General features: G+C 44.8%; 1 protein-coding gene across 1 annotated transcript; it reads left to right on the top strand.

Annotated features, from left to right (window-relative positions):
* The first annotated feature begins 522 nt into the window (after positions 1–522).
* On the top strand, positions 523–11930 carry LOC144723978 (ADP/ATP translocase 1-like). The gene is made up of 4 exons (XM_078602791.1): positions 523–837; positions 6360–6846; positions 10423–10563; positions 10923–11930. The coding sequence occupies exons 1-4, from the start codon at positions 727–729 to the stop codon at positions 11078–11080; spliced, it is 897 nt and encodes a 298-aa protein (XP_078458917.1). The 5' UTR covers positions 523–726; the 3' UTR covers positions 11081–11930.
* Positions 11931–19417: the final 7487 nt, after the last annotated feature.

The following is a 19417-nucleotide window of genomic DNA, read 5'->3' on the forward strand; positions in this document are numbered from 1 at the left end:
AAACCCCATCAAGAGAGGAAAGTGGCGGCGAATGAACGCTGCCACCAAACTTGTGACAACGTGCTAATGAAATGTAGTTGTTCTGGATGCCAGAAAATGTGCCACCATGCAGACATGGCTTGTGGCATATAGGGCACAGGTCAGGCCCCTAAAGATATATCTGTACAAGGATACTTGCATCGTTGGGAATGGGGGGGGGAGGCATCCATTTTTTTTAGCTCTACCTTGTACAACTTGTCCTAGCATCCTTTGAGTTACTACGAGGCAGGGGGAGGGGGGTGTGGGTAAGGGGGGGGGGCATTGGTGTACCATTGTGCGTGTGCACGCGTCTTTTGTAACAAAGAAAAAATAGGTTGCAGTTTGCTGTCCGTTAGCTTGGCCGTCATCAGAGTTCACAATGCCCCTGTCCCACTCCCCCCACCTCACCCATCCCCACCACCGACCCATGTCGTTGGTGGAGAGGCGAGCGTTGGCGTGCCCTTGCTGAACTGCCGAATGTATTTATACACCGCAGTGTGTGGCACACTCGTGAGCGAGCGCGTCACTAGCCACCACCCCGTGACCCCTTCTGCAAGAAGCTTTATGAGAGCTCGCCCGAGCGTCGCCGGCGTCACTGGGCAGGCACATCCACGTCCATCTGATCTCCAGCAGCTGCTCGCGTCCCAGATTGGCCAGCTTTTGTACAAATTCATATTTATGCGTTAAGAGCCTCGACCGCAAGCAACCATGAGCGACGCTGTCGTTGGATTCCTTAAGGACTTTCTGGCGGGAGGCATTGCCGCTGCTATCTCCAAAACGGCCGTGGCACCCATCGAGAGGGTGAAGTTGCTTCTGCAGGTAAATCGCCCGACGGTGGGCGAACGGTGTGCACGCGTCGAGTCGAAAGGACGGTTTTCGTGTAGAAACGAGGATATTGCGTTGGTTGGAGAGCGGGGTTGTGGCAGGGTGTAAATTGTAGGCTATTTAGTTTTGTTAATATGTATCATGTCAGTGACTGGTAAATAATGTCAGTTCTTGGGGAGGGGGAAACTCGAATAAAATGTTATATTCTATGTAAGGAGTAATTCATTGTTATGAATCACCTTGTTAAATGGCATCGCATCGTCACCTTGCAAAGTTTAAGCAGTGCCTAGCATTTTGTGCACAACGCCACAGAGAGGACAGGTTAAGATGTTGTGTTAAGATGTTGTGTGCATGGTTACACGATGCACGAATCTGTTTGCCACGACGTCTCCAGTGTTTACGTTCAGTCGAGCCAGTCAAGGTCAACATGGAGGGCCCAAAGGATCCTGAAGACAAGCAAAGCCAGAGTCACATTGGGCAAGGTCAACGATACACAGATTACCACTCAGTGTCCCTGGCAACCGTGGGTGCCCAGTGCTCCTAAGACTTCTAAGCACTCTGTGTGAAAGTTAGCCATGATGTATGTCAAGCTTGGAAAAGTCTTGACATTTCTACACCGAGTCTGGGAAGGGCCATGCTCAAATTCTATTAACCCAATGGTTCCGCGTCGAGGCGTTGAAGGTCAACATGACATTCTTATGTCCTGAAGGAAGCGTTCATCTGAAGGGACCAGGAGTAATATTAAGAGCCGAGGAGTCGGGCGAGTGCCACCCTTGCGTGCACTATTGCCCTACTGTGATGAGCTACATTGAGACTATACTGGCAACGGACTCTGTGTCAAGAGGCAAGGTCATCTGGAAGCATGGAAATGTTAGACTGGAAGCTACAGTGAGTGGCAGTGATCTCGTAGAGGTGAAAGATTAGATGAATCCGTGAGTAAATATTTTTTATATGTCAGATATTTTTTGGTAGAAAACGTGCCGTGTACATCACCAACAAATGGGGCGAAACGTTCTGGGCGATGTGCGTTGGCCATGTCGTCAATGTGTGAATGTGGCCCATTGAGTTCGTCAAATTGTGTGTTTGACGCTAAATAATAACCGGGGTGTTTTTGCGAGCTGTACGGGATTGGGCAGTTCATTTGGTTTTACATTTGGATATCTCTCAGGAATTTCATAGGCGTCAGCGTAGTACTGTTACACACATCAAAGAGCATCACTAATTACACGGAATAATACGTACATTGTAATCCCATTTTAAAAAAGCACTTGAAGTGACAATCTGAGATGTTACAGTAATACGAATACACATTCATGTGCCCTTGGAAATCAGTCCGACCAAGAGGCACAGGGTTAAAAATAAGAGGGGCAAAGTATGTGCTTGCAAAAATAATACGATGCACAGTGGGAGGTTTGCAGTTATTTTTGGGAGTCCACGAAGATCGCTGCTGAACCTTTACATATACACAGAGACGGCATTTAGTTCAAGGTCAAATGTGTTTTTTTTTGTCCCTCTCGAAACAATTGGTTGATAAGCTATCGGAATAAAATTGAGGATACTTGTTTTGGTTGATAAATGTCAAGCACTTTGGGCGGTTACTCTCTAGCGGTTTCAGTAAAGTAGCTCATGTGTGAGTGATGAGTGTGATACCGTAATAACAACATCAAATAAAGTTATGTTTCAAAGTCAGTTTGCACGATATTCAATTAATACGGTATAACCAATATGGGCTAACAATTTGGAAGCTCATACGCTATGCTCACATGTATGATCACATTTTGGCTTTTACATGATTTCAAAGTCGCTCAGATATATTGGTAGAAATTAAACCTTGAAACAAAAAACGTAAGTTTGTCGACCTTTGAATATACAGAAGAGGCGCGGCCTACTTTAGCATGACCTTATCCAGAGAAGGCCTAGGCTTTGGCCAAGGTCATTTGACCCCGGCAGCAAGAACTCACTCCATACACACAACAACGTAATACTAGTTAATTGTACGACTATTAAAGTTATAGTATTATTAATGGAATGCATACACTTGGAAGGTGAATACAATTCGCTTTTACTTTCCCTTTTCCTAATTCTATCGTAATTGTAGCTATCGATGTGATAAGACGACAGATGCATAGAGAACTGCCCACGGAAGCAGATGTCACAGAACTTGCTGAGCCCACTTAATGTGATTTTCTTTCATTTCTATCCACACATTATGGGACGCACTTTCTCACGTGTCCCGGTGTGAGCGCATGACAGTAAAATCACCATTCCTACTTCACACAGAGCTGTAATTCAGACAAACTTAGTCGAACACTAAATTAATGTGATGGGGTTGTTTTTTTTTGTGCGGGCATTTGACTCATTGGATGGAAAGTGAGAAAGGGTGGACAAAATTGACTGCCCAGATAGAAAATCCATGATCTCAGTGCTGCTGGCTCCATACTCTGACCTCCGAGCCACACAACTACCTCACACATACAATGATCGTATCCATGTTGATATGGATAGTCATTGCATGTGTTTGTATATCTTCTCTATGTATGTTGAATTTATGTCAGACCGTATGTAGCCAACCATGCTAATCGGCGGTGCGGGGGAATGACAACAAACTAAACACAAAAAGAAAAGAGTTTTAAAATCTAGATTCAAAAGTGCATAGCTCCAGTGGCTTCCGAATATCGGAAGGAAGAGCGTTCCAGACGGCTGCAGCATCTGAAAGCACACAATGCAGTGACCGTCTTTGTTCGATGACCAGCCAAATGCTGCTGCGAGGATGACCAGAGTTCGTGTGATTGGTTTATGCTCCTGGACGAGATCAGCAAGGTATTGTGGTTCATTTGTGGCAAGTATAATAATAGTTTTTTTGTTGTTGTGGCAAGTACTTTGTATGCAATGAGTGCGACCTCACAACGTATTCGTTCGGCAACCGGAAGCCAATGCAGCTCGGCGAGCACTGAATGGACATGGTCGGATCTTGTAGTACTCGTCACGACACGTGCCAAAGAGTTGTGTACATGTTTTTGCCAGACGTCCCATTGAGTAGCGAGTTGCAATAATCTAGTTTATGCTGAATGTCCTGGGTCTATACAGATTCCTACAACAAAGGACATAATGAACAATGCAGGTAAATTGAACATGGCTATGAAATGGGCTCGTTCAGGTTTAGTGCCAGCGTGCTGGGTAAGGACAATTAAAAACTAATGCAGCTCAAATGATGCTTGTGTTTAATTTCGCCGATATCAGGTTCTGTATCCAACGCTGTAATCCAGTTATCGTGGAATTGGTCAAACATAGTTTATATAATGCTACTGCAGTGCACGTGTCATGCATATTATTGTGAGCTTGAAGTCTGAAATAAATATATTGGCAAATTGAGGTGTTTTAATTAAATTTAATCAAGTGCCACGTGGTATCTTGGCTTCTGTGCAGACTGCAGACTAGCGTGTATAAATACTCTGAATATTAACAGGAGGAATGCTGGCCTTCAAATTGAAGTTGCATAATGAGTACTCACATTAGCCCAGCATGCTAATTGGGTGGAAAGTCTTGAGTCCTCATGGGAAGATGTACCTGTCACCTGCAGCCTGGAAATGGCAGACGTTTATGCAAATCATTGGAAAGGTTTTTAGCTCACGATTTTAATAAGAAACTTTACAATACATGCCTTTATTTTTAAGTTTCATCTTGATGTCGAAATTAGGACGGGGAGCGCAATACATCAGTGTTAAATGTAATCTATTAGACATTATCCATTGCACGTGATTGGCATTGCTGTAAATGCATTCCAATAGTTTTCGCTGTTTATTCCTACTGCTTTGATAAAAAAAAACAACCATGGAAATCGATTTAAAGCTTTCGTGACTGCAGGGATTCATCTTCTTGGTTCTTTCGGTAAAGTCACGTAGAAGGGAAGTAATAAAATAATAAAAATAAAGCATAATAAAATAATTATTATATTATATTATTTTATTATGTTCAAAACATAATAAAATAATTATTATATTATATTATTTTATTATTTTTATTATTGTATTACTTCCCTTCTACGTGACTTTACCGAAAGAACCAAGAACATGGAAATCGCTGTCAAATTCGTACGTCACAAGTTTACACTGAGCAGAAGGCTTAAACGATGGAATTTCGGTCATTTGCTGCATTACAACACATGGCCAAAATTAAATGCATTGCAAAGAACAGTATGTTAACATGAACAAGACAAGCCCAGATGGATTTCATCCGAAACAAACATGACGTTAGAGGAAATAGGTTTAAAGAGTCCCCTGCTTTGGCACCGGCTAAGAAGGGGAAATACATTCAATTCAAGGCAGTCTTCAACTTCAACCAGATTGCTGTTGCAAGATAAACATGAAATTCCATGAGCATTTTCAAAACGCCAATTTATAGCATCAATAACTTGGTAACCAATCCCTTGGACACTACAAAATCTGAATCTTTAGAATATTTATTTAGACCGGAGGAATCCGATAAGCTATTAAGCTCTTTTTCACAGATGTCAAGAAGTGTTGGCCCTTGTGTTTAATCCAACGGAACTGTGATTATGGATCTTCTACGCAGATGTACGATATGTACTGCACATGATAATACCATTCGGCTCTTTAACTAGTTTTACGGTACAGTATTTACTTTTAGTGGCTTCAACATTAATGCATCGTGCTCCTGTAAAGCGCGTGTAGCTTTCCATGAATACAGCTGCAGACTCGTGTGTGGTGGTTGCACAATTGAGACTCGCGTTGTGAAATGTGCATCAAACATACAGTTAAAGACGACGACGACGACGACGATTATGCTGCTGTCAGTAATTTCGCCCTCCGTATGTACGTTGAACTTCTTTCGCGCCGTACGTAGCCAAACGTGCTAATGGGAGGTGCGGGGGAAAGACAGCTTCAATGCAAGGGGCTCTTTCGTTCGCTTCCTTCCATTCCTTCCTACCCTGAGTCGCTCCTGTCCAGTCCTGACCTCCGACCTCTGTGGAGTCGACCCACTGCCGTCTCTTCAGCCGTCTTCCTCTACTGGTGTTCGCCTTTCTCTCAGTCTCCACTCACAAGTTCACTTTGGCCCACCCCACTCGTCCGTTGTGGATGTCCCTGGTGATGAACGCGTCGAGGCACGGCGCGCTGTGTGTGTGCATTGGCCTTGGGGAGCGGTGGCGCAGTGGTTAGCGCTGCGCTGCGCTACGAACCCCGGCAGAAACCCGAGTTCGATTCCCGCTCACGGCCACCGCCAACAGCAGAGACGATCACCTGAACAACCGCTCCTGGTCCTGGGCCTCCCATAGGGTCGACTCAGCCTCAAACGAGTGTACCTGGCGCCGTGTGTGTCGCAAAACACACCGCCACTCGGGAGAGACAAAAGCGGCCGGGCACGGCACCGGCCTCCCAACCCCCCCCCCCCCAAACGCGTCCCATCACGGCCTCGCCAACAGCCCCCCCCCCCCGAGGCTAACACACGACGTGACCCCTTCTCGCCTTCTCGTGTCTGTGTGTCCCGGGCGCGTGCAGGTGCAACATGCCAGCAAGCAGATTGCCGTCGACCAGCAGTACAAGGGCATCATGGACTGCGTGGTGCGCATCCCCAAGGAGCAGGGCTTCATATCGTTCTGGCGCGGCAACCTGGCCAACGTGATCCGCTACTTCCCGACGCAGGCGCTCAACTTCGCCTTCAAGGACAAGTACAAGCAGATCTTCCTGGGCGGAGTCGACAAGCACAAGCAGTTCTGGCGCTACTTCGCCGGCAACCTGGCGTCGGGCGGCGCCGCGGGTGCCACGTCGCTGTGCTTCGTGTACCCCCTCGACTTCGCCAGGACGCGTCTGGCCGCCGACGTGGGCAAGGGCAACGCGGAGCGCGAGTTCAAGGGTCTGGCCGACTGCCTCACCAGGATCTTCAAGTCGGATGGCGTGCGGGGACTCTACCAGGGCTTCAACGTGTCCGTGCAGGGCATTATCATCTACCGTGCCGCCTACTTTGGCATCTATGACACGGCTAAAGGTGTGCGTGTGCGCGTGATGCCATGCGTAGCAGGGTTTTTTCTTTTTTTCCTGTGGGGGGACGGTAGTGTAGCGGTTACCGCGCCGCACTACGAACCCGGATGATCTGAACAAACGGTCCTGGTCATGGGCCTCCCCTAGATCGACTCAGCCTCAAAGTAATACCTGGTGCGGTGTGTAGTAAATATCGCCACTAGGGAGACAAATGCGGCCGGACGTGGTGCTGGCCACCCACTCCCTCGTGTGCCGTGCCAGCCATCATAGGTGCTCGCTAACAGCACTTGCCCCAACAGTCTGTTCGGGCTATACGGGGGATCTTTGTCTCTGTGGTGTGTAGCAGGGTGTTTTCCGTTTTTAAAAATTCACTTCCGAGCGCTCGCTTCGTGAATACTCAGAATAAGTATTAGTTATTCATACTGGTGAAATCCGAATAGCCATGAAGCTCTTTCTCACACATGACCAGTAGGGGCGGGTCAGAACGTTACCACGACAGGCAATGCAAAGCACACGATAGGAGTACAAAGAATAGCAAAGGTAAGTAAATCACTCAAATATAAATAAAACTAAACCATTGTGCTGTATACCCATAGATGCACCGATTATCAGCATCCGATTGATGTAGCTGTAGGAAATGCAACAGACTGCAGCGGTCGCTGTTCTACCGAAGTGTGCCTCGTTGCAATGCGGTGGCCCATTAGGAATGAGAGATGGCGATGCACAGAGTGAAACAAAGATCAACACTCACTTCAGAGATGGACTTTTACAAACAGAAATTACTAATTCTGACATCGTATGCCACTGTATAAAAAAGCACTCCCCAACTCAGACTATTTATGAATGCGTTCCTGAAAACATTGAATGATCCACCCCTGGCAATTCCATGAGATTCCATTACAGAGGTATTTTTTTTTTGCATTGAGGCGAACTTACACATTAAGCGGTTGCAGGGGTGACTTAACCGCATTCAACACGACTACATACAAATAAAAAATCGATGTGTACTTGCATCGTGAGCGTAATGATAGATATCAATCGATTCATCAATGCGTCCTTGCACCCTTGAGCAGAGGAACAAACAAGTCACGTGTACATTCCTCAATGACACTCGCAACATTGCACAAGATAGCCATGAGATCCATGGTGATGAACAGCGGCTCTCTCAAAGGTCTCGCCGTAATTAGGAAGTGAGGCAAACCTTCTGACACACTCCACCTCCCCTCGGCCCTGAAACGTTCACTTACACACACACACACAAACATAGCACGGACACGTAGCACCGTTTGTGTTTGGTGGGAAGAGATTCGCACGGTTGGCTACGTACTTTGCGAAATAAGTTAAACGTATGTACATACAATACAAGTCGCTGCTAAGCAACACAAATCCAGGGGGGGGGTGGTAAGAGTTGTTTAAGCATAGGCAATACTATTGGACCTAAAGAAGACGCATCCTTCACACAGGTAGCATCAATAATCAAGTACGTATTTAGTTATATATGAACACACACACACATGGGTATGTAAGTATAAAACAGCTAAATCTATTTTGATTGAGAAACGTCGTGAGAATTGTATTGTTTTATATTTGTATTATTTTATTGTTTCCCTTCTACGTGACTTTACCGAACGAACCAAGAATATAGCTAAATATATATATTAACACCACTTTCACAAACGCTGCTGATAAGTGTGGGTTCGTGAAGTGGGTTCATTACGCGGCACGCTAACCACTCCACCGCCTCTCCATCCCGCATATAAATGCAAAAGATATAAGGGACTGATAAATATGGATCTATTCTAGATTTGAAGCTTTCGTGACTGCAAGGATTCATATTCTTAGGTTTTTTTTTCGGTAAAGTCACGTAGGTAAAACATTAAAATTAATAAAAGTAAAATAGAATAAAAAATAAAAATCACAACGTTTCGGAGGCAACACAAGCTCGTGTTGCCTCCGAAACGTCGTGATTTTGATTTTATTTTACTTTTATTAATTTTAATGTTTTACCTACGTGACTTTACCGAAAAAAAACCCCTAAGAATATGGATCTAGGCATACACCAGTAAACACGAATCCAGATATAACAATGGCCATGATAGTTTAAGAGGATATGACTTGCATACATATCCACGTAGTAACACAGACGAAAATACACATCCAATTACAGACAAGCCTCAAACAAGGGGCTGAGTAGAGGTTTTTTTTGGAGGGCAGTTCTCTACAAGCTTGACTTCAGGAGCTGCACGATCTCCTGACTTGAAAAGCTTCCCTCCATCGCCACTGGCACGCGCTGTCTCAGACGACACACCGGCTCGTGCGTAGTTATATTTGACTGACAGCTGAAAAAGTCGACTCAACTTTCCTTTCACAAAAACAAAAACCTTAATTGGGCCTCAATACCAAGTGACATTTATCATACCATATGTTAGCCGGCTCGGCGTCGCTGTGGTTAGAATGTTCGGCTCACAGCGAGTTCAATTCCCAGGCAGGGATTGACTTGGAGTCATCCTTCCCAGACTGAGAATCGTCCTGTTGAGTCATTGGCTCCCTCCATGGGGGATGAAAGATATCCGCCATTGGCGCAGGGCCTGCAAACAGAAATGAATGCCACGCTATTGCTCGCTTTAGCTGGGAGATAAGCCGACTTTAACTTTTTGATATCGTTAAAGACCCCACTTATTTATCTTAGATGAGTACAACTACTATTATAATTTTTTAGACTTTTCATCCAATAGAGCCTCACTGAATATCATGAATCTTTTTCACGAGGATCCTTGTAATTTTTTTCTCAGTAGGGGGATGATGATGATTTGCTATAAAAATTACCATTGAGTAATGAAGTTTCCATGTCGTACTGTGATATCTTAATTGAGCGGCTTCGGGACATTTTTGACAGATCCCACTTTCCCATAAATATGCTAAATTCCTCTTGATATGCAAATTATTTTGTCAAGGCGCCCTTCCCCCTCCAACCCAGCTTAAATATACGCTCCAAGCCTGGGGTGTTTCATTCAGACTCTGTCTTCCCTACAGACCTGTTCTTCACCTGAGGACGGCTGCTTGCGTTGTGGCCGAAACGTCGTGAGAATTACTTTATTATGTTTTATTTTTATTATTTTATTATTTTCATTCTACGTGACTTTACCGAAAGAACCAAGAAGAAAAAATTAACCCGTAAAAACAAAGTTTTTCACTATAAATCCTTTATATGCGTGGCGGCTAGAGTCCTCTCGTCCTCTGGCTTGAGATGGCTGCCACCTATGGGTCAGATGATTGCCTGCCACCATTAAGCAATTGGTAATTAAATATTTTTAAAAAATTCCTAAAAAGTGTAACATTTGGAAAAAAAAAATTCACGAAAATAAATTGTCACGCACAACGAGTCTGTGTGCAAAATGTCAGCTCGATTGGATCACGGGAAGTGGGTTAAAAAACGACCGAAAGATTTGCACGGTCGTAAGCGCGCAAGCGAGCAAGCAAGTGAACTTAATATAAAGGATTTAAAAATAGATCCCACTTTGCCTCTGGGCCCTGGCCATTAACGAGCGCGACTGTCCCCTTTGTGTGTGGCTGTCCACGACAGGCATGATGCCGAACCCGAAGAGCACCCCCCTCGTCGTGAGCTGGATGATCGCTCAGACTGTAACGGCTGTGTCTGGTTTCGTGTCCTACCCATTCGACACCGTGCGTAGGAGGATGATGATGCAGTCTGGGCGCAAAGGAGGTAAGCTGATGGCATCTGGCATTTGTGCACTTGCATGCGGAGCGGTTGCGTAGCGGTGAGCGCGCTGCGCTACGAACGCAGTGACCCGAGTTCGATTCCCGCTCAAGGCCAACACCAGTGACGATTATCTGAACCGGTACTGGTGCCTCCCCTAAGCCAACCCGGTCTAAAATGAGTATCTGGTGCGGTGTGTAAACATCAGCACTAGGGAGACAAAGGTGGCCGGGCGTGGTGCTGGCCAACCACCCCCTCGTTTGCCGTGCCGGCCTTCATTGGTGCTCGCTAACAGCACTTGCGCAAGTGTTTTACTGCCATGCTCACACACACGTCCCCCACCTCCCTGCCTCCGTCTGCCCCAGCCGACATCATGTACCGGGGCACCATTGACTGCTGGAAGAAGATTTTGCAGCAGGAGGGCGGCAAGGCCTTCTTCAAGGGCGCCTGGTCCAACGTGATCCGTGGCGCGGGAGGCGCCTTCGTGCTCGTGCTGTACGACGAGATCAAGAATGTGCTGTAAGCGGCCCCCACTCGCCAGCCAGCCATCCTAGCCGCACGCCAACAGGCGCGCCACCTCACCAGGTCCAGCGGAAATCTGAGGAAGCCACGAATGTCCTTGCCAGCAGAGGCTCTGATCATTTTTTTTTGGGGGGGGGGCACTTCGAGGCAATTTCTATTTTTGGTGAAATGTTACCGACCATTAAATTGAAGCTCACGTAAAAAAAAAAGTTTACAGTTGATCAATCACGGTTTCTTTTTGTCATCTGGATAATTCCGTGTGTCAAAAATGTGCCTTTTTCTTTTGGGGGAACGGCGTTGAGGTTTCTGCAGATTTCTGCCGTGTATTATTTGTCATGCATGACTTGGTCCGGAGGTCTTTTCAACAATGCAACGAAGAGCAAACCCGCGCGTTCAGACTAATACTGTTTTGCGACGAGAGCCTTTTTTGAGGGTTTAAAGGTCACGTTGAGTGGTTGTGCCAGCCATTGTATTGTGATGTCAACAGTACTGGCTCTAAATGTTGTTTTAGCATTTACGTTATGGTTCACATGATAGTGATCGGAGTTTGGGACTTTAAAAGATAAAGTGAAAATTATGTTTAGGAACAATGTTTAAAGTATGACTTCAACAACTCCAGATTTAATGGGCTGGATAAAGTCCATGTTTCCATGGCTACCAATCTCCATTCTCTTTAAAACTGCAAATTGAACACTGCACGCATATGTTGATTGGTTGACGTGTAAATATGAACTGTGACCCAAAACTCCTGAAGTTGGTTAACCCTGTTTCAAATAAACATGTTACGATTATGCAGTCAGTCTGTGAAACAATACGAGAGAATGCGGATTAAACTTCCTATTATAACCGTGGTGATGTGGAGTCCTCAGTCTGATTATTGTATCTGAGTGACACCTCCTATTAGCACGGCTGGCGACGCACAGCGCAAAAGAAAATTCAACATACGTACGGCAAAGGGATCGGAGGGCAATTCACCTCCGTCCTGACTACCCAATCTGCGTGGCCTCCGCTGCTTCACACTGGCACAGATGATAAGTGTGACCTCTCTGCTCCACAAATGACAAATCCAAACGCTTGGCATATTTTATTTTTGCGCATTCAAAAGGAGTTGAAAAGGCTTTCCTGCCCAAAGCCGTTGCCACATGTGGTACTGTAATTGTATTTGAGTGGAATCGTTGTGGCTCATTGTTCACAACGAAGTGTTCATTTACGGCTTGTGCAGGTTTCCGGGATGAAAACTCACATGCGCAGAGCAGTTATACTCTATACTCTTTGTTTTTTTCGGTAAAGTCACGTTGGTAAAAAATAAAATAAATGAAAACAACTCAATTAAATCACGACGTTTCGGGCGCAACACAAGCGTCCGTCATCAGGTGGGAAAGCATGGCCTACTGCTGATGCAGACTGTTTTAAAACAGTTTTAAAACAGTCTTCATTTATTTTATTTTATTTTTCACCAACGTGACTTTACCGAAAAAAACCAAAGAGTATGAATCCTTGCAGTCACGAAAGCTTCAAATCTAGAGTTATACTCTAGCTGCATCATTTGTCTGCATTGTTACATCTCGGATAATGGTGCAGCTTCCGCAACTATATCGCTGGCTCCAGAGCAATGATCAACTGCAGAAGTCTGCGACACTCAAGGACGGGGAAAATACCTGTTTGGAGATGAGGTGCAAGGCGTATCGACTGTTGCACCTCCCTGCTGATTTCACGGCGGAACCCACAGTGAGAGAACGGATCCTGAACACATCCCCCAGAAAAAAGCAGACTGCTACTTCTCAGTCGGTGTGAATACCCCTGCATTATGTCATTAGGGTCGTTAGAGATGACTTACCGATGTTGCAGGGGCAACAGAAACCAGTGACCATTAACTGCTCTTTAAAGTGCCATCCATCACAAAGAGACCAACAGACATAAGTCGAGCGAGAGGGTGTGTGCCAGTGAATGCATGTTACCAGTCAAACATTTCATTCCTAATGAGTGGAGGTGGATGTTTGTAGTGTTCTTTATGAATTCAGCCTTTGGCTGATGGCTGTTATGAACCATGGGTTGATTCACCCGACGTGCCACAAGGACCCAAGAAAGGATGATTGTTATTGCATGGCTTCTTTGTCTCTTGCGATGGACGCCGCTGGCATTTGTCGCCTCTCGATACCAATTCTAAGCCCAAAGGGGCGCCTTGGTGTGTGGAAGCCTCATTCAAGTGGTGACGACCATTTGATTATAAAACCGAGATTTATTGCTAGTGTAAAACGATCTCTGTTTTTGAATGTAAAATTGCCGGCTGTTGCAGTTTTGATGGCCAAGTTACGTGGAGGTGTGTGTCTGAGCACTGGTCCGTAAATCAGCGAGTGGTGCGATAGAATGTAGCTGTAGCACGTTTCAAGGAGGTGCAGCGATTAAACGAAATACAGGAAGGTGAAAAATAACAGAGGACAACAACGATACCTCTTTAAAACCCCTATCCCTTTTGGATTCGTGCCCTTTTGTTCATTTATGGAAATGCCGTGACAAGTCCGAACAATTTGTGTCATATATTTGTGCTAAAAAATGTTTTAATGTGCATAGCCGCACACTCTAGGATGCATGCACATGCACATTGTGTGTGTGGGTGCGCTTGAGAAGATCGCTCATGGCCAACACCAGTGACGATTATCGGAATTGGTCCTGGGCCTCCCCTAGGTCGACTCAGCCTCAAATGAGTACCCGGTGCGGTGTGTAGTAAACATCGCCACTGGGGAGACAAAGGCGGCCGGGCGTGGTGTTGGCCACCCACCCCCTCGTGTGCCGTGCCGGCCTTTATAGGTGCTCGCTATCAGCACTTGCCCCTACAGTCTGTTAAGGCTAAGCGGGGGGGATCTTTGTCTTTGCTTGGGAAGATGCCATAGGCAGTGGTAACGATCTAAATCCTATTCCTTCATGAGAATGGCAGTTTGTAGAGAATGGATCATGTTTATTATAGATGAAGACGGTGTAAGAATTCAGTTTCTAATAAAGCTCGGTAAAACAACCACGTAACCACTCAATTACACTCAATGAAAGATAATGATAAATTTTAAAAATAAAGCTTTAAATTGGTTATATTGATGCCCCTGAGTTAGTGATTGAAATTGCAATTACCTATGACAAGGAGCAGATGTCACTTTATAGGGTGATCCAGATGTCACGCGACCCCCATTTAATTCTCTTAAACGTAATACTTTTTAAAAGTTACGTTTATTTAAAACATAAATTTATATGCAAGGGAGGAGGGGGGGGTGCGAATAGGGGTCAATTAATTGGGTCACAAGAAATCTGGAGCACCATGTACAGCACTCGCCGTATCGGTAATAATGATGATGTTGTTTCTTCTAGATTTGAAGATTTCGTGACCGAAAGGGTCCATACTCTTTCGTTTTTTCGGTAAAGTCACGTAGGTAAAAAAAGAAAATACAAATAAATTAAATCACGACGTTTCGGAGGCAACACAAGCTTCCGTCTTCAGGTGGAACCGTCACAGCAAAATTACTGTATAATTTTGTCGTGATTTAATTTATTTGTATTTTCTTTTTTACCTACGTGACTTTACCGAATAATGTTGTTGGCTGACGGCTCTGGTTCCACTCTGCTCACTTTACGCGCGAGATGTGCAGTTTTTTTCTTCTTCTAACACAAAAAAACACACCCGGGCTGCCTTGTATTTAAAGAAATAACGTTTTGAATGTATTTTGTCACGTGGCACTTCCGCAAGTGTTCAAACTTTGAAATAAAGCCGAATCCACATCTTAAATATTTTTGACAATTTCTTCTTGATTCAAAATTAATCAACAACGTTTCACGTCGCTTGCATAAAATATCTTAGTCAAAATGATGGCCCATCAATTTCAGACTTGCATATAAGATCTGTTGATGTCTTTGGATTGTTTTTTTTACAGTTTGTTATTATTATCATACACTGGATTGCCACTGATTAGAATTTTACATTTCCATATCGCCAAGGGCCCAACGTGTCACACGTAAACACGTGCCAGAAATAAGTAAGTAAATAAATTAACTCATATGATGGCTTTAAAATATAAGACTTCATAATCCCTGTACCCCTGCCGCGGAAGAATGACCTGTGTTTCCATCTGTCATCAAATCACTTCTGTCACAACGAGTAACATGTACGGCACATGCATATTTTGTTATGAATATTTATACTCCAATGCTGACATGAAGCCAACACAGTAATAATAACAATACATAGCAATTTGTCATTTCACTGCTGGATAACGGCCAAGTCACATATATATAGAAAGAACACATGGACACAGCATTGTACTCGACAGTACAGCTTCCGAACAGGACTCGTGCCGCTTGCTCCTGTGCAACGCGACCTCTCGGGTAGGGGAAGATGCCTGCCGGGGGAGGAACTTTGACCGCAGCAAAGGAGGCAGGGGCCACCCCATTGGCGCATGCTCGACGGCAGTGTTCTTCATTGCAAGGCTCGCGATGCCACTGGCTGCCCCTGGTGACCCATTACGTGCCGGGGGCCCCCGACAGTACTGACTAACCTCTATGGGGAGGATACTTCTCTTGAAACCAGAAAACTGGAGAAACTCCGAATTAAGCGGATGAAGCACCGGCGTTCCGCGGTTTGTAAATGTTGTGGCTTGGCTCTCCAACACACCGGTGTGCTGTACTAGTGACGAATTGGCCACGTTCTGTTTACGTGACAAACCTAACTAGTTCGCTGTGTCGGATGGTGGCGGGTTTTCATAACACATTTATATATTTACGCGACCTAACCCAAAAACCTCTATTATGGAATACACAAATGTGAAGAGGAAAAAAAACCCACCATCGTGCTGTCAAATGTGTGGCGGCCCCTCACACTAACGATGTCTTATCTGCAGTGTCCCGCCGTCTGAAAGAATGCGAATATCACTGCTCTACGGCGAGGGCCTAGGGAATAGCCACTCGAAAGAAGTTGCTGGCGTGCCGGGAGGGAAAGGCGGTCTTGCCACGGTGGATATCGGGCACGCTCCAGAGAGTATCCATTAGGGAAGTCCACTGCCCCCTGCCCCCCCCCCCCCGCATTGATACTAAATCTGTGCAACGACTGACTCGGTTCTGATGCCGACTCTGCATTTAACGGTCCCGTAATCGACACGATCAGGAATCAATCTTGACTTAATGCTTTCGCGACTGCAGGAATTCATATTCTTGGGTCTTTCGGTAATGTCACGTGGATAGGTTTTCTGTTATTTTTTTTTTAAATTTTCTTTGAACCTATCTACGTGCCTTTACCGAAAGACCCAAGAATACGACCAGGAATTTACATCAACGGTGTTGAAAGGGAGATGAACGCGGAAATCCAAGAAAAAATGCCACGAGTTTTTGTTCAGAATGTCGTGGGTGGGTGTCTCGGCAACGTCGAAAGAAAGTGCGGGGGGTGGTGTCGGAGTATCCCACAACACCGATAGGTGACTGCTGCAACCATTCTCTCCCCGCACACTCGGTAACCACGCGAATCCGACCTACACAAGCCACACGCAGCAGCACCCTAGCACAGTGCAAGACGGAAAGACGAGCTATTCCGAGAAGGAGAGACGAGCATATGTCGTTCCCTACTGTAAGCCGATGCCAGCGGGGTATATTTGTAACGTGCTTGTGGCAGCATTTGCTAAATGCAAACCCACCACGTGGTGCGTTTGCAACCGTATCTCCGTCGCGTTGACATCATTATTATAAAATCTAAACGGCACCCATTCGTGTGCCATAACGACCACGAGTGAATCGTTCTTGGTTTGGCATTTCAGGAAAAGGCTAAGCGTGGTTTTTGCCGAACTGTTTTCGTCAGCTGGAGGAGCCTTTTAATAGAAACAAGAATGGCGAATGTTCCTCAAAATGTCCTCTACCTTTCTAGTCAGAGGTCAAACGACAGGCCTCAAGGTTAGTGAGGCCTGTGTTATGGTACCATATTGTCGTCTTTATAGCCATGTCATTCGTGGTTGTTTTTCCAAACGTATTTTCAGATTTATGAAGTAATTCGTACGAATACAAAGGAAATTCGTCACTGCCACCCACTCAGTATGCATTTTACATTTGCCCGACATTCGCCCTTAGGGGCAGCGTTGTTTTAAATAATGTATGCATATTATACAGGGAATAATATGGTTTCGAATTTTTCACTATGGCTCTGTATTACCCTTGTGTTGCCATTTGTATCCAGAGCTGAATGACAATAAACTAACTGCAGGTTATTTGGACTTGATTAGAATTTATTTGAAGCTATCGTGACTGCAGGAATCCAAACTCTTTGGTTCTTTCGGTAAAGTCACGTAGGTAGAACATTTTAACCAAACAAAAAATAATACATCACGACGTTTAGATCGCAACACAAGCGGTCGTCCTCAGGCGGGAGAGCTGTAATAACAAGAGGTCATTTAAGCAGTTCCACTGCTGGATGATTTTTTCCACCTAAGGACGACCGCTTGTGTTGCGATCGAAACGTCGTGATATATTATTTTTTGTTTTATTTTATTTTTCTACTTACGTGAAAGAACCAAAGAGTATTGATTAGAATTTATTTCACCATGTCTGTTGGTTTACTTCAAGTATTGTATAAGATCATATGCATGAAATGGTCATGTGCATGAAATATCAGAAATTGTATCCATGGTTGAATATACCGTGACGAAACCTTGGTGAATATCACCTGCTGAGAATGCACCACCTGATAGAAAGTCTATAATTACTGGTACTCTATATATTTAAACAGAGTTTTCTTACCATAGGAATGTGGAATTTCTCTCGTAGGCCAATGACCGCACACTAATATGGGCACTGCCATATTAGAATTCAAGGACACTTTGACTTTAACGTGATGAAGGACGCGTGAAATCACATCGTGCTGGTCACTTCCTCCTGTCACTATCGACACGTCGTCTGTCTACAGTTTGGGGTATCCATGCAACACGTAGCATGGCGTGAAGGCAATGATCTACAGGACTGCATGGTTCTTAATAACAGTATAGACCCAATAAATAAAATAAAACACATTTTAGAAGCACTGAGTGCTCATTTTCTATTTAGAGCCCTGAACCAGTGGCAAAATAAATCCACATTCATATGGCAGAGATGAGTACATCCATATGGCATCCAATGTTTCTTTCCATTCAAAGTGGTAGTTGTTTTATCGTTCCTGCAGGAATGATGGGCAGTCAACCCCCAACCATGATTTGAACTCACAAACCTCCAATTGTGAATCACCCATTACCATTGAGCCTCCTTGTCAAATTATATCAAATAAAGTACAGTATACTATTGAATCTACAAAATTATTTTGTATCTGTATAGAGTTGTATCCATACAGCGGTACGGTACATACATTTCATCGACGCGTAACTAAGTTTATTTTTTCTTTCCTTAAGTGAAAATGGATATGAGCTCAAAGAAGTAGCAAGCAACCTCGGGCCTTGTCACGAGACACTCGTGTTCTTCGCTCTCTTATCAACAAATTTACGAGCATCATTGGCTCCTTATGGAAAGCAAGGCCAGTGCCCGGCACAAGCGGCTATAGAATGTGTCCCTCCTCACGGGATGTGTGAGTAGGGAAGTGAGGGCCCGCTCCCGTGATCACACCTGTCTGCTCCACTCAGCACGGCTCTGGTCACAAGCTCCTGTCAGTGGCGGGTGGGGGGAATGGCCGGACCAGATAAAGGCAAGGCCCGCGAAATGTGAATCCATGCCCATACCAAAATAGCACGGGAAAATATGCTCTCTCTCTCTCTCACTCTCTCATCCTCGCCACCATCTCAGTGTCGCCACTGCCTTCGCCATCGCCGATGTTGGTCTAACCGATGCTGTCGATCTGTTCTAAACACGTGCAACGTGGCCGCGTAGACATTTGCGAGAATGCAAATGTAATTGTACAGGGTGGTCCGGATGTATTGTTATTCTCTCAAACTTAAAAAAGTAAAGTTGATATAAATCATAAATTAATAAGCAATTTTTTATTATTAAAAGTTTTAAGGGTCAATTATTTGAGAGTCACAAAACATCGTCTGGACCATCCTGTGTAGTAGTACATGCAATGTTTGAGTAGCTGGGTGGTCTGCTAAGTTATACAAATGTTATGGAGGCCGAACCAGGTTACAATCTGAACATAGCCATGAGCTTCTGTGAAGAGAGCATCAAACAAGCAGAGCTGTCGTGTGTAACTATGTTAAATATTCTGTGCAATGGCATTGTCTACAATAGTCATTGTCCGCCATTTTCCAGGATACATTCTGGAAATTATCAATTACTAAACTGATAAGTTGACTCTTCTTCAATGCTTTTCAGTGCTCTATATTAGCGCTGAGCTCGG

The sequence above is a fragment of the Lampetra planeri genome, chromosome 19 (genome assembly GCF_965212315.1).
Source record: "Lampetra planeri chromosome 19, kcLamPlan1.2.h2, whole genome shotgun sequence".
NCBI lineage: Eukaryota > Metazoa > Chordata > Hyperoartia > Petromyzontiformes > Petromyzontidae > Lampetra > Lampetra planeri.

What these genes read in the sequence shown, in the direction of transcription:
- LOC144723978 (XM_078602791.1), top strand. Translation starts at nt 727, where the DNA reads ATGAGCGACGCTGTCGTTGGATTCCTTAAGGACTTTCTGGCGGGAGGC. An exon ending in GGGTGAAGTTGCTTCTGCAG is followed by an intron (nt 838 to 6,359) that starts GTAAATCGCCCG and finishes GGGCGCGTGCAG; the next exon opens with GTGCAACATGCCAGCAAGCA. An exon ending in GCAGTCTGGGCGCAAAGGAG is followed by an intron (nt 10,564 to 10,922) that starts GTAAGCTGATGG and finishes CGTCTGCCCCAG; the next exon opens with CCGACATCATGTACCGGGGC.